At 42.2% G+C, this 16282-nt stretch overlaps 1 protein-coding gene across 2 annotated transcripts in view; it reads left to right on the top strand.

Moving 5' to 3' along the window:
* PAIP1 (poly(A) binding protein interacting protein 1) overlaps positions 1-16282 on the top strand; it is a 46097-nt gene that overhangs the window by 19136 nt on the left and 10679 nt on the right. For both annotated transcript variants that reach the window (XM_048851062.2, XM_048851063.2), the window contains exons 5-7: positions 2881-2992; positions 4197-4322; positions 11198-11304. In XM_048851062.2, coding sequence (XP_048707019.1) covers positions 2881-2992; positions 4197-4322; positions 11198-11304 — 345 coding nt within the window. The remainder of the gene's footprint in view (positions 1-2880; positions 2993-4196; positions 4323-11197; positions 11305-16282) is intronic.

Below are 16282 nucleotides of genomic sequence, written 5' to 3'. Positions count from 1 at the left end.
CGGCAGTCCACATTCTGCTGGCGGACCCTCCTTTCACTCTCCCATCACTCCAGCACTTTTTGATTTTCATTAAGGGAGTGCTGCATGACTTCATGCAGCATGTCCTCTTTGCTTCTACATGGCCTCTTCCTGATTCTTTGCAGCCTCTCAGCCGGTGATAACATGGACGGCTGAGATCTCAAAGTTGGATCTGTAAAGGCAAAATGCAACACTTAACAGAGGCAGCATTGTTCACACCAGACAGAGCAATGATCCTCCGTACTTAAGGAGGGCAAGCACAGTCTGCACAATCGCATAATTTGCCTGTCCCAAAGTAAGCAAACATAATCCCCAGGAGCCCCAAAATGGTGAGTAAGCACAGGGTCAAGGGGGACTGATTCTTTCATGGCTGTATTGTCCTCTGGGTTTCTGTGCCTTGGGGAGAGCCAACAGCTACAGGAGGCCCCTATACTGAACACTGTCCCCACATTTTCCGCAGGAGTTCATCCTGGAAGATACCTCGATGCTGAGGGTGACCTGGGAAGCAAGAGAGGGTCTTCTTCCACAATGCAGCTTCTGCCCTGGCCCAGATGCAGCTTGCCTGTGTACAGCAATGGTCCCCCCACCCCTCGCGGCACAGTGGCGCATACATGTTAGCTTGACTGGGACAAGGACCACAGTGGCTCTCCCACAATGCCCAAGTTCTGGATGAGACCTTTGAAGGGATCACTGAGGCAGATTACCACTATGTGTGAGAGCGCATCAATGCCCTATTCCGCATCTAGGCATGCATGCAGCCCTAACCCTGCTTGCCCCAAGAGCTCTCACCGAATAACTTCCTTCCCAAAATAAAAGCCAATTACCGGGAATCTCCTATGGTGTTTGTCCTTCCCGAAGCATTGGCCGCTGCAGCTGGCCACCTTCCTCCTGGCTTGAGAACAGCTCCTGGCTGCATGCATCTAGGGATGCCAGGGTATCTTCCTCCTCAGCACCCTCGCTCCTGCTTTGCTTTTCCTCCTCCTCCGGCCTTGTTGGACTGTACTCTGAAGTGTCCATGGTGCTACTGGGAGTGGAGGTGGGGTCGCCCCCAAGTATCGCGTCCAGCTCGTTGTAAAAACGGCAGATAGAGGGAGCAGCACTGGAGCAGCTGCTTGCCTCGCAGGCTTTGCAGTAAGCATTCACCACCTATTTCACTTTAATCCTGTACTGCAGTGCATCCTGGTCATGACCCCTTTCCATCGTGTCCCTTGATATCTGCCCAAAGGTATCATAATTCCTATGGCTGGAGCGCAGCTGGGACTGGACAGCTTCCTTCCCCCAAACACTGATGAGGTCCAGCACCTTGCCATTGCTCCATACTGGGGATCGCCTGGCGCGTGGAGGCATGATCACCTGGAAAGATTTGCTGAGAGCACTCCACGCCTGGCTGAGCAAACAGGAAGGGGATTTTCAAAATTCCCAGAGAATTTAAAGGGCGGGTCTGACAGTTGGTCATCTGAGGGCAGGGCAGTAGAGTTCAAAGTGATGACGAGAGTGGCTAAAACAGGCAATGTGGGACACTTCTGGAGGCCGATCAGAGCGCATTTACAGACCAGGGCATCCACACTGGTGCTGCGGCGCTCCAGCGGGGGCTCATCAAATGTTATTCCACTCACTGAGGTGGAGTACCAGGAGCGCTCTAGCCGCGGAGTCAGAGTGCTCTACGTGCCTTGCCAGTGTGGACGCATCATGAGTTAGAGCGCACTGGACTGCTTTAATGCGCTCTAACTCGCAAGTGTAGCCATGCCCTAAGATTTGCCCAAGACCAGTATAGCAAGTCCACTTCAGTATTTCGGATTAAAATTTTATCGTTCCCAGTCCCCAAATCAATTCATTAAACTACAATCGTAGTCAGCTCTCTAGAACTGTGTTTAGAAACATGAGTGTGTTCAGGAAGATTTGCCTTGTTAGTTCATCTAGAAAACTTAATTAAGGTTGCTCATGAGGTTTTCTTATCAATGTTGACACTGAAAATCCAGGAAATAACATTAATATTTATGCCAACCTCAACTTGCATGTTCTTCAATCCAAACATATTCCTAAATCAGTCATACTCCTCAGCTTCACAACCAAGTCCCTTTCTGTTCCATCAAATTATCACTGACAATGCTTGATAATGAAAAGGATTGGTCCATAAGATTCTCTGTTGCTGTGTACTGGTATGCACATTTCCAAAGACCTTGTTTGGTATGGGTACTTAGAGTTCTATACAAAATTGCCCCTTATTCCCTTTCATCTTTTTTATGTTCTGTATTTCCATTCAACTGTAGTCCACCATCTCATTTTGATTTACAATTAAACCATATATATCAATCATTTATAACTGATGGGCCAAGGTTATAGGGGTGATACATGTTAAGTGGTGTAAAATAGTCTGTGGTGTTGCACACAAAGCCACTAACAGGAGGATATGAGAAACTATCATTTAAAGTATCCTTACTCAACTTCTACTTACTGTGTGAAGTTACATCTTTTTGGACCCATTTACCAATATTTAACTTGTATAGGGACAATGTAGGGAAATAATATATATCAGTGATATATTTAAAGAAGTATTGTGTTCTGTTCCATTTTGCTGTCTGCTTCCATTCTTTCAGCACTAGAAAACTTGCCCTTTTTTTTTAAATCATACAATTAAGTTAATTAATGTAAAAGAAGAAAATTCCTATTGTGTGTATGAAGTCCTATACATTCCTTCATGAATTAGTCCCTTTTTTATTGATGTACTGTATTCAATGTCCTTGAGATATTTTCTATTCAGTTTAGTAGTTCACAGCATTATAGCGTGTTAAACAGTTAACTCTTATGAACACTAGAATTTCTAGCAGTAACTGTAGTTTGATTCTGAGGATGTTTTTGTAGGTGTCAAACGGAGTATGAAAACAGAGATCAAGCAGCAAAAGGTGATGAGGCTACTCGAAAACAATTTCATGCTTTTGTGCTGTTCCTAGCTGAACTTTATCTTAACCTCGAGGTAAGAAAAAAGTTCTGTATCATGGCCCTTTTTTGTTACTCATTTAAAATTTCTTTAAAAAAAAAAACAGATTAAAATCAAATTTTATTAATCTTTTATGTTACTGAACCTTTAACCATCTAGGAACTTCAAAACTGATTCATTGTCATCAGAGTCTCAGAAAACAACACAAGAACAAGTCATTTAGAGAATAAAAATGCTTCTAATAAATTATAATAAGAGCAGCTTTCTTAAAGTCAGTATTTGATACAGATGCTTTCTCTTTCTTTCTTAAGCTAGGGCAGACTAATCAGCATGAGGTGTCTCCTTTCTCTGTTTTGAAATGAGATTTTTGCCCGGTGAAACCACCACAATATATATTATTGTACCCAAATCCAAGAACCAGCTGATAGGGGAAGTTTCTTCCTAACTCTTATTAGTTAGAACTTGTCTTATGCCTTGAAGCATGCCAGTTCATTTTCCATATATATGAGGTTTTTTTTAAATCTTACCCTGGTGAGTTTCACAGGTTAAATGTGGTGTGATTTTTAGAAAGTATATATTGCCTTTCATTGATTTTTTAAATTTGATGCATGTTTCAAATTTCTTGAATGTTCCAATAAGTTAAGTATGTGCTTTGCTGTTTTGGAGACCTAATCACAAAATAAATGTATGTATTGCACATTAATTTGTTTATAACTAGACCTCAAAAAAGCCATTTGCTCATTTGCTGATGGCAGTCAGACAGTTTTCCCAGATGACAGCCATCAGCTCTTGCAGAGTCTAACCTTTATTTAAAAAAACAGTTTCTAGAACATCTAATTACAAAGAGAAGTTTCCAAATGTGAGGTGGAGGGGAGACAGGGCACATAATGGTGTGGTAGAAAGGTTTTTATTCTCAAGAGCTTGGGATGACCTTTGTCACTCATGAATGGGGAAGTCACAACAAGCATTTATGTAGGTCTTCCCAAACAAGTGCTAATACAATCATTATGCAATACCATCCAGCAAGTATGCTGTATGTCAAATTTTATAGAAAACCTACTTTAGAATTTTTGGGGGGAGTTTTTATTAAACTTTTTCATATTCCTCTACTTGTCAAGTCCAACTGCTGTATTATCACATTGAACTGTACAGAATTGAAGAGGGGAAACCTTTATAGCAAACTTTAGAAATAATCTGAATCTATTTTAAGTGTTCAGACATGGTTTTTGGTCATTTGTAGATTAAGGGAACAAAAGGACAAGTAATGCGAGCAGAGATTCTGCAGACTGGCCTTCGGGAATTACTGAACGCGCTTTTTTCTAATCCTGTGGACAACAATTTAATCTGTGCAGTAAAGTTACTGAAGGTAGGAAGAGTTTTCTTTCTTTTAAAAGTGTATTGTAACTGCTACTTTTTGTAAACTTAAATGTTGATGAAATATTGCAGGTTTTGTCATAATATAACCAGATTGCCCTGCTGTATGAAAGTAAGTACTTGACCAACACTACCTTTTTATATGAAAATATAACTTCTGTGTTGAGATCAGTTAACACCAAGATATATTAAAGAAAATTGCTAGTTTAATATTTTCATGTTAAAATAGCTCCTTAAAGTGATTGCTATATTTTTGGATAGTTGCCTCTGAGATAAGGAGAGAGAAAACATTGCCTGCTAGTGATGCAAAGTGGAAGGAATTAACAATATGGCGGTTGCTATAGTTTCTGCTGGTAAACTGCAGACTATCTATAAAATTATATTAAGAGCTGAAATCATTAATAGAATTTTATATGTAGCCATAACAAATGCAAATATGTTCATGTTTCAAAACATTTGAAAAGCATTTCCTCCTTTGCACACAGAGCTCTTCTTCAGGTCTGGAAAACTTACTCAGGGTTTGTTCACTTTTGCAGTGCTGCTGCAGCACAGCTGCACCACTTAGTGAAGACATTGCTTTCGCCTTTCTCCCATCCATCTGGGTACTCCACCTCCCTCAGCGGCAGTAGCTATGTCGAAGGGAGAAGCCCTCCTGTCAACATAGTGCTGTCTACACTGAGGGTTAGGTTGGTATAACTTCATTGCATGGGGGGGTGGATTTTCCTGAGCGATGTAGCTATACTGACATAAGTTGGTAGTGTAGACCAGGTTTCTCAACCCGCGGGTCGGGACCCAAATTGGGTCTCCAGAATGTTTCAAAAGATCACATGGCAGCTCCTGTCCCAAGGGGCTGGCTGGGCTTGCCTACCTATTCCAGGCACTGCAACCTCTGGAGTCCCAGAGCCCCTCAGGTTTGGCCCAGTCATCATGACAACGGGAGTCTGGGTATGCCAAATTTGAGTGAGTGGCACTGCAACCCCATGAGCCAGGTCACAACTCCACTCTCACAAATTTGGTCCAGTTAAGGAGGCAGGTCCAAACGTGAGCTGTGCTGCATCCCCGGAAGTTGAAATGCCTGGAGCAGAGCGCCACACCCAGCCAGCCCCACAGCACAAGAGCTGCAGAAGCCATCACTGTTGGGTGAGTGCAGGGCAGAATTCAACTGAAACCACCCCAGGGCCTCTACCGCCAGACTATTTAGTGGGTCATGACAGGACATAAACATTTACAAATGGGTCCTGAGCCCAAAAAGGTTGAGAACCACTGTTGTAATAAGCCATAAATCCAGTGTCTCTATTCAGTCCATGATTTTCAGTGTCTAGCAAAGTTATGTTTCAGAGTAGCAGCCATGTTAGTCTGTATTCGCAAAAAGAAAAGGAGTACTTGTGGCACCTTAGAGACTAACCAATTTATTTGAGCATGAGCTTTTCTGAGCTACAGCTTTGTGCTCAAATAAATTTTTTAGTCTCTAAGGTGCCACAGGTACTCCTTTTCTTTTAGCAAAGTTATGAATATAAGCTCCTACCCATCGTCCTCTTCAAAGGAGACCTACATAACACTTTCAAAAGATGAGACTCGGAGCTTACATTCAAAACTTTGCTATACACTAAAATCATGGACTAAATAGAAACACTGGATTTATGGCTTATTACAACAATCTATAGCCCACTAACAACACCCCCTCCCACCTCATCCCGCCCAGTTGCTGCTGCCCCCTCCTGTTTCCTTTCCTACCTATGACTGGAGGGGTGTTAACAGGCCACTTTGCCTTGAATAGTCCTTTTTAAATATGCGTTAACTACTTATGCTAAATAATCTGTTCCATCTTGTATTTACCTATGACGACTGATCTATACTACAGAGTTAATTGGATATAAAGCAGCTTATTTTACAGCTTTAGCTTATTACAGCTTGTAACGAGGCTGCTTCTGGCGGGACCCAGCTGAGAGTGCCAATTCAGGACAAATTGCTTAAAGCAGGGCAGTTGCAGCCCAACGTTGGGGTTTCTGTGCACACTAAGGCAAACCAAACCAGCCAAACAGAGAAGATCCACTGGCTAACCACAAGTCACACAGGCAATTCCCTTAGATACTCCAGTTTCCCAGTATCACCACCAGTGCCACTCGTTATGGGGACAAATGGTTATGAAAACCAATACCCCAGTAAAAGACAAAAGGTTCTCTCGATCCCAAAGGACCAAGCCCCAGACCCAGGTCAATATACAAATCAGATCTTACCCACAAATCACACTGTTGCCAATCCTTTAGAATCTAAAATCTAAAGGTTTATTCATAAAAGGAAAGAAATATAGATGAGAGTTAGAATTGGTTAAATGGAATCAATTACATACAATAATGGCAAAGTTCTTGGTTTAGGCTTGCAGCAGTGATAGAATAAACTGCAGGTTCAGATTAAGTCTCTGGAGTACATCCACAGCTGGGATGGGTCATCAGTCATTTGTTCAAAGCTTCAGTGTAGCAAAGTCCCTCCAGAGGTAAGAAGCAGAATTGAAGACAAGACGGAGGAGCTGCAGCAACTTTTTATATTCTTTTGCCATGTGGTCTCTGCTTTCTTTGTCCCAAGGAAAAGCTGTCCCTCACATGGCCTAGAAAAACCTCAGAGTTCTGTCCATAGGCAGGTCCCTGCATACCTTGCTGAGTCGCAAGGCGTGTCTGCCTTCTCTCAGTGGGTCAGTTGTATAGCTGATGGTCCTTAATGGGCCATCAAGCAGGCTAGGCAGAGCTGACACCAACTTGTCTGTGGTGTCACCCAGAAGCATAGCATAAGTTTGAAAAACAGACAGTATAGACCCAATACTTATATCTTTAAATACAAAAATGATACATGCAAACAGATTGCATAATCATAACCAGCAAACCATAACCTCGTCTTAGACACCTTATTTGACCCCCTTTATACAAGATTTGGTGCCACTGCAGGACCTTGGTTGCAACAATGTTCTATATGGTCCCAGTTCAAGTCAATAATGTCACACAGCTAACTCTTTAAGCGCCTACACTGAAATGTAGCTCCCTCTCCTGTAACTTGCCCACTACACCAACTTAATAACTCCACCTTGATGAGAGGCATAGTGCTTAGGTCAATGTAGTGTCAGCGTAGACACTCTCTAAGCAGACAGAAGAGAGCTCTCCCATCGGCTTAATAACACCACCTCCAAGAGAAGCCCTCTCCTGCCAACATAGCACTGGATTTTTCAAACCCCTGAGTAACATAGTTATACCAAAGTAAGTGTGTAGTGGAGACCTTGCATAAGTTTCCCAGACATGAAGAGCTCTTTGTAAGCTCAAAAGCTTGTCTCTCTCATCAACAGAAGTTGGTCTCATAAAATACATTATTTCACCCACCTTATCTCTCTAACATCCTGAGACTGACATGGCTACAACAACGCTGCATAGAACAGTTGGACGTTTTGGCAGATAAGTAAAGGAGCAATTGGTTGGTTGGTTTTGGTTGTGTGTTTTTTGGTTGGTTGTTTTAAAATGTAAAATTTATTTGCATTGTTTGAGTCTGCACATAACTTCAGCAAATCATTGAGAGTCTAAGTAGTTCATCTTTAAGTACTGCAATTTAAGAAAAATAAAATTCACCTTTTCTCTTGGGATGATACCTAGTTACAGCAGTAGTTTTGACATCACAAGTATAATTGGTGTTGGAGAACAGGAGATCATGATGATGTTCTGAGAACTGCTTCTATGATATCATCCAGGGTTTTTGCAGCTAAAAATAAGCCAAAAACAGCCTCTACTTCAAATAGATATCCAAATTTGAATTTTATTTAAGTTTAGGCTTCTGAAACCATATTTAGGCATTTAATTAAGCAGCCTGATATTCACAGGTGCTGAGCTCCCTATGATTTAGTTATGAGCTGACTGAGTGCTGCAGATGCTTAGCGCTTTGAAAACTCATTTCTTTAGGAACTAAATCTAGGCTTTTATATCTTCATTAAATGTCCAAGCTTGGAGTTTTTGAAAATATCTACAGTAGAACTATATAAATTAAAAACGTGGCGCTCTTTATGAAGGTTGGTTTTATGTCTGCAGCATTAAGATTTGGGGGAGTTCAGCTTATTTAAAAAAAATAAGTAAGGGAGTATAGGCACAAAGACTTCTGTTCCTTCTGTAGCTTTTTTCGTATTTCACACTTCTTTATTCATTTTGTTTTCCAAACAGTATTTAATCTGTTTTACATAGATTTGTGGTTGAATATTTACTACACCTGATGAAAGATCCTGAGTAGTTCATGAAGTCTGTGTAGAAATACATGTTTGGCCTTTTCCATTAAGGTAATACAAATAACTCTCTGGCTTACGGTGACCATGGTTACAAGTCCTGCCCTCAGTTACAAGTTAAAACTGCTAATCAAATATTTGACTGTAGTTGGCTTATCAAATGATCTACTATATTTTGTTATCTTTTATTTTTGAAGTCATCAGGACAAACATGCATTTCAAAATCATTCATCTAAGACAGTGGTACCAGTAGAATCGTTCTGTGTTCATCTGATCATTTGAAAGAAACGTTACTATCTTTTGTTAATTGGGTATTATATGGGATTTAACTTGGCAACAATTAAGTGGCATTTTCTAACTACAGAAAATATAGCAATATAACTTTAAAAATATTTGACTTTGTATATAGTAACTATAATTTCAATTTCAGAGTAGCAGCCGTGTTAGTCTGTATTCGCAAAAAGAAAAGAAGTACTTGTGGCACCTTAGAGACTAACAAATTTATTTGAGCATAAGCTTTCGTGAGCTAAATCTCACTTCATCGGATGCATTCAGTGGAAAACTGTTAGTCTCTAAGGTGCCACAAGTACTCCTTTTCTTTTTATAATTTCAATGGATCCCAAAACAGTTTAACAATATATATTGCACCAGTGAAATACAGCAGCTCTGAGGCTGGAGGTCAGCAACCAGCTAGTGTACAGTACACAATAGTGGAGGCAGGGAAAATTTTGACAAAGATCACAAGCAAATCCTGGCTCTTCTGAGAGTGCCAAGATATTGTTAATCTCTGTACACAGCAGTCAAGAAGGCCTTGATTTTTTATTTTTTTTTATACTGTCAACAGTAACGTGCATAGTACTTAATTTATATTCCTGAGAGTGAAGAAGGGCCAAATCAGTTTGGTTGGGTTTGAAGTCTGTTTATTAAGTCTAGCTTTATACATGATATATTACCCAATAGACCAACATTCGCAATTGCCATACGCATCAGTCATAACTTCATTAGGAAAAAATAGATATATTACATTTTAGTAATAAGGGACAGAATTTCAAATGAGTCAAAAGTCAAAATTTCAGGTAAGGTCTAATCTTGCTGCTTTCTTCTCTCATACTTGTAGCCGTATTGGTCTTTTGTGATTCATAGAAGTTCTAAACTTGCATACAGACTGTGTTCTTTTTCTCTTCTTTAATTTCAGATATCCTAAAAATACATTTTTTTGAAATATGGAATTTGGGAACTTAGTACCAGTTTTTTTAGCTTTCTGTCATAAATCTAAATAAATACTACATTTATTGCAGAATTTAGTTTTGAAATAACATTGAAGTTTATCCTTCTCATGGTATTTTTGCCTAGTTGCAAGACCTATGAGGTAATGTCTACACTAAGTAATTTAGGAAGAGCTCCTCATCTCCCAGTGATGTGTGGGTTTTTGGGCAAACCTAGTGATATATCTCTCTTTTTAGGGGAAATAATTATCATAAAAATTGTAAAATAGAAAAGTCTTCATTGCTTAGAAAAACACCATCAGGTTTTATGCACATGTTTAAAGAGTGAACCTTGCGTGGCTGCTTTAAAGTCTTGTGAGGTTACTGAAGAGTTGTTTTCAAGTTGTGGTTAGTGTAAAGTCCTGAAGATAACATAAATGGCAACAGGGCTGTTCATTCAATTTCTAAGTAGCATTAAAAAGTGGAAGGTTCAGTGACCAAACTCACTTTGTTTACAAAAACCAAAGACCAGCTGTTGATGAACTACCAACACAATTTAATGAGAATTCATCAACTTATATCAGAGGTGGGCAAACTGCAGCCCGCAGGATTGTCCTGCCTGGCCCAGGAGGCTTACCCCCGGCCCCTCCGCCACAGTTACGCTGCTGCACGAGCAGCAGGGCTACGAGATCCTGCCGCTCTGAGCGGCATGGTAAGGGGGAGGCGGCGCGCGCGGCGGTGGGGGGGTTGGGTAGAAGGTCCCAGGGGGTAGTCGGGACAGGGAGCAGGGGACGGTTAGGGACGGCGGGTCCCCGGGGCAGTCAGGGAGCAGGGGGCAGTTGGATGGGGCGGTCAGGGAACAGGGTGGTTTGGACAGGGCGTGGGAGTACCAGGGGGCCTGTCGGGGGTGGGGGCGGGGGAGGGACAGGGGACAGGGAGTGGGGGGGTTGGATAGGGGGTGGGATCCAGGGGGAGGGGGGCGGGGGCGGGCAGTTTGGGACAGGGGACCCCAGGAGGGGGCAGTCAGGGGACAAGGAGCAGGGGGGGTTGGATGGGTCGGGGGTTCTGAGAGGGACAGTCAGAGGGCGGGAAGTGGGAGGGGGCGAATGGGGGGCAAGGGCAGTGGCCAGGCTCTTTGGGGGGCACAGTCTTTCCTACCCAGCCCTCCATACAGTTTCGCACCTCGATGTGGCCCTCAGGCCAAAAAGTTTGCCCACCCCGACTTATGAGGTCTGTATTGTTATGAAATTAAAGACATCTAGAAAATCAAGGTTAGCTTTTCCTTTAGGGTAGTCAAATAATGTGTCTACATTTGTCACAGAATTCCATGAACCTTAACTTATTTTATGTAGTGCACTTACATGCTTTTTTATTAATAAAATATGCCTTTTTTTTTTTTTTTTTTTTTTTTAGTTGACCGGATCAGTTTTGGAAGATGCATGGAAAGAAAAAGGAAAGACTGATATGGATGAAATGGTCCAGAGAATTGAAAATGTTGTCCTGGATGCAAATTGCAGCAGGTGGGAGGAAAAATTAGTTGATCATTAATTCTTCACTGCTTTTCTTTACTCGTGTGGGGTTTTTCTACTTATTCTTCAGAGCTGTATGTCACTTAATATTTCTGCTGTATTCAAATAATGTCAATGTACAGAATGCATTCTTTGCAGAGTTATAGTAACCCTAATGGGTCTTTGTTCTTATAGGCCATGAGGTAATATACTTTATGCTAGAACATTCCCATATAGTAAAACCTGTTTCTAAAGAATGATTGGGAAATTTGTACATGTATAAATTAGATATTTTAAGCAATTTAATATAGATTTTAACCTTGGGTATTAAAATACCTTTTCAGTGCTATACTTCTATAGTGGACTTTATAATTTTTGCTTTTGTTGAAGTAACTTTGTCAGTTACAATATTTCTTGATTTTGTTCACAGTTTACCACCTTGGTAATTTATATACCATATGCGATGGTTGGTTACTATAGAATATCATGAATATTGTATATTTCACTGCTAATATATCTCTTCAGTATATTCATTAATTTGAACCAACAGCACTTCCAAAATGTACTGTTGTGCAGAAGAGTTAAGATTAGTTTTCTAAGAGAACATTTTGGATGCTATAATTATAAGTGGCAAAACTATTCCTGCTAGAGTATCTTGCATAGAACATGTTCATTAAAGACATTGTGAGGCAGATTGACTTCACTAGTATGAGGATTTATTGACTTTATTCAGTGTCGCTGATCATCCCCAATAATTATTCTGCCTCCACAGTACCTCCTCTGTCTCTTATGGATCTGATTAGAGGTTGGAGAAACAATGGAGGAGTGGCTGGGTAAACGTCACTCTAATACAGGGGTTCCCAAACTTTAACAACCCGTAAATCCCTTTCATTAAATTGTGAAATCTCGTGAACCCTCTCCTAAAAATTAATATTTCCAGGGATTTAAGTTTAAATTTCCTCAGTGTGATGGATGCGCTTGCTTTGCTCTGCATAGCTCTTGCAAGTCTGGAACCACTGGAGAAAGATAAAGTCTCAGGTCTGGTTCAGCATCAAGTCTGTTTCTGTATTTGGTTTTCAGATGTGCATATGAGGAAAATGCTTTCTCACATAAGTATGTTGTTGAAAATGGTAACAAAACTGTAATAGCTTTTTCTGCCAGAAGAGAGTACTCGTTTCTTAAACTCAGCCAAAAGTTGATCAATGACAGATTTCTGAAACTCCTTTTCAGTTCGTAATCACAGGAGATCTCAATCAATTTCTCTTTTTCTCAGTATTCAATATGTGTGTTGAGAAAGTGGTATCATCAGAAGGGTTATGAATCCAGTCATTATCGCCTGACATAGCTGGAAAGTTGTGCAAAGTCCTTTTAGGTGTGCAGTTATATTGGTTTTAGTGCACTGATCCAACTGAAGTTTATGTTCTGCCAGGAAGTCATGAAGAGTACTGAAACACTCAGTTTGATTGTTTTTCAAACAACTTTCCCAGAACTGCAACCTTTTTTTTTATCATGGATTCAACTCGCTCTTGCACATTGAAAACTGTTATAGTGAGGCCTTGAAGAGATAAATTTAGGTAATTAATTCTTGAGAAAATATCTGCGAAACAAGCTAGGTTCTGGAGCAGGACATTTATTTTCCATACAGCTGGCAAGGTGGAAAGGGTGGCTGTTGAAAAAAACTAGGATTTCCATTCTAAGCTCAAACAAGCGCAAAAGGATTTTGCCCCATGAGAGCCATCTAACTTCGGAGGGGGTCAACGGACAATTGTGTATATTACCCATTTCTTCACAAAGTATGTGAAATATTCTGGAATCTGTTGGCCATCATTTTATGAAATTCACCATTTTCACTGCATTATCCAGCACTTCCTTCAGTCCCTCAGGCATGTGTTTTGTTGCAAGGGCTTGTCTATGGCTACTGCAATGAGTCCAAGAGACTTTTGATGCAACCTTTTTTGTTTGATCTACAAATCTAGTATACTTGCCCATCATTGATGTGGCCCCATCAGTGTAAATGCCTAGGCAATGAAACCAATCTATTTCCTTTTCTTGAAAATATGCATACGTCAAATTGAAGATCTCTTTTCCAGTTGTACGTTCTTCCAATGACAGGTTTCAGAGGAACAGCCGTGTTAGTCTGTATTCGCAAAAAGAAAAGGAGTACTTGTGGCACCTTAGAGACTAACCAATTTATTTGAGCATGAGCTTTCGTGAGCTACAGCTCACTTCATCAGATGTTTACCGTGGAAACTGCAGCAGACTTTATATACACACAGAAATCATGAAACAATACCTCCTCCCACCCCACTGTCCTGCTGGTAATAGCTTATCTAAAGTGATCAACAGGTGGGCCATTTCCAGCACAAATCCAGGTTTTCTCACCCTCCACCCCCCCACACAAATTCACTCTCCTGCTGGTGCTAGCCCATCCAAAGTGACAACTCTTTACATAATCAAGTCGGGCTATTTCCTGCATAGATCAAGGTTTTCTCACATCCCCCCCACCCCCATACACACACAAACTCAGGAGAGTGAGTTTATGGGGGTGGGGGGGATGTGAGAAAACCTTGATCTATGCAGGAAATAGCCCGACTTGATTATGTAAAGAGTTGTCACTTTGGATGGGCTAGCACCAGCAGGAGAGTGAATTTGTGTGGGGGGGTGGAGGGTGAGAAAACCTGGATTTGTGCTGGAAATGGCCCACCTGTTGATCACTTTAGATAAGCTATTACCAGCAGGACAGTGGGGTGGGAGGAGGTATTGTTTCATGATTTCTGTGTGTATATAAAGTCTGCTGCAGTTTCCACGGTAAACATCTGATGAAGTGAGCTGTAGCTCACGAAAGCTCATGCTCAAATAAATTGGTTAGTCTCTAAGGTGCCACAAGTACTCCTTTTCTTTTTGCGTTCTTCCAATGGTCAGCAAAACAACAAATTTTCTTCAACCATAGTTTCATTCACATAACGTACAAACCACAGCAAAATAGCTAGATTAGCTACATCAGTTGATTCATCAAACTGTATGGCATAATATGGACTATATTTCACTCTATGTACCATTGTAGTCTCTACATTATTTGAGATGTCATTAATTCTTCATGATAATGTATTATTGGACAAAGGTGTCAATCCTTTTTGCAGCCTTTTCTCTGAGCATGCAATGAACTACATCTTTTATACATGGACCAATCAAGCTCTCTGCTATGGTATGGGCTTCTGATGCTTTTGCTACTCAGTAGCTCATGCAGTATGATGCTTCAAGTGCATTTGCATTATCAGTACTTGCTTTGGTTATAAAACTGGTAATGTCACTTTTCCTCTCAGCTAATTTTCGCTTGAAAAAATCAATAGGCTTGTCGAGTTGTGCAGGATGCCTAGTTTCTAAATGGCTCCGAAGTAAAGAAGGTTTGAGGCTGCTGTTTGTTGAACATCACCACAAATTACACACAGTGGTTTTGGACATTCTTGATCACCAATGCAAGTAAAGCCATATTTTATATAATCATTGTCATATTTTCTTTTCTTTGTAAGTGACTTTCCAGGACCATCATGATCATTAGACTTAGATTTTCCACAGTGTGGACTTGAGGAAACACTAGCTGATTCTTGTGTCTTTACACTTTTTCCTTTTTCAGCCACTTATCCATTGAACTTGTGTACAAAATATTTATTGTGTTGTAATAAAAATAACAGATAGAATGCTAACAACCAACAAACTAGAAAATGAGAAGATTCATTCATGTCTCACTGAAGCAAAACAGCTCTCCAGAGAGAATGACTTAGTATCGAATTACTAAGGCACCTTAATGCTGCTACACTGGCTACAGTGTGGTTCCAGCTGGTTTGGCGCTCAAACCCCTTTTCTTCCACCACTAGGGCCGTTCCTAGGGGGGTGCCCCATGAGGGACAGATTAGCCTGGGTCACCCCCCTACATACAGCATGGCCCCTGCTCACTCTGCCCTTTATGCTGCCCAAGTTTCCCTGTTGGCCAAGGATTCGAGCTGCCACCTGCCTGGGGTCCCAGCTGCTGCCCTGCCCACCACGGGGCTCAGGCTGCTGGCCCCCCGCGGGGGTCTGGGCTGCCGGCTCTGCCCTCCATGGGGCTTGGGCTGCTGGACCCCTTTGACTGGGACTCAGGCTGCCCGCTCAGCGCTCCACTGAGCTCGGGCTGCCAGTCCCTGCTGATCACTGGGGCTTGGGCTGTTGGCCCCAACTGCCCAGCCCCTCACTCCATGGGACTTGGGCTGCCGACTCCATGCTGACCACTGGGGCTCGGGCTGCCACCCTCCCTCCCCCACTCCCCCCCCCCCCACTGACTGGGGCGGGGTTTGGGCTGCCAGCCCTGCATTGAGCTCAGGCTCCTGGAGCTCAGGCTCCTGCCAACCAGGGCTCAGCTGTGTGCTCCACGGAGCTCAAGCTGCTGGCTCCAACTTCCGCAGGCTTGGACTGCTGGTCCCTCCACTGACGGGGGCTCGGCTACCTGCTCAGCACTCCATGGGTCTCGGGCTGTCTGCCCTGCAACTGGGTCCCGTTTGCTGCCTCCCATGCCCGGGGTCCTCTGGCCACCATTAGAGAAATTTTTCTGGCTACCCCCCTGTAATATTGTGCGAACCCCCAGGGGTGTGCGAACCCCAGTCTGGGAACCACTGCTCTACTACATTCAGCTTCCAGACTTCCACAGAGAAATCTGGACAGGAGTTTATTCCATCCCTCTGAGTCCTTCCAAGGCTGCTATTACACAGCCATGGTGGGACCCAGACAATTGCAGCAGGTGTCCTGTCAGAGGGAGGAAGGCCAGTGGATCAGCAGTTGTCCTTGCAGGAACCTTGTTGCTGCTCAGTAGCATCTGTGGCAGGTATTACACCTGAGAGCTTCTGGCTTTGCATGGAAGGAGATTCATTTTTGTAGATACCCCAAGATCATTGGGAATGGGAGGACCTACAGCCTCCAAAATCCATGGTAACCAAAGCCTCTCTCACCAGAGGAAAAA

Source organism: Caretta caretta, chromosome 5, assembly GCF_965140235.1.
Source record: "Caretta caretta isolate rCarCar2 chromosome 5, rCarCar1.hap1, whole genome shotgun sequence".
Taxonomy (NCBI): Eukaryota; Metazoa; Chordata; order Testudines; family Cheloniidae; genus Caretta; species Caretta caretta.
This window is presented reverse-complemented; position numbering and strand designations above follow the sequence as displayed.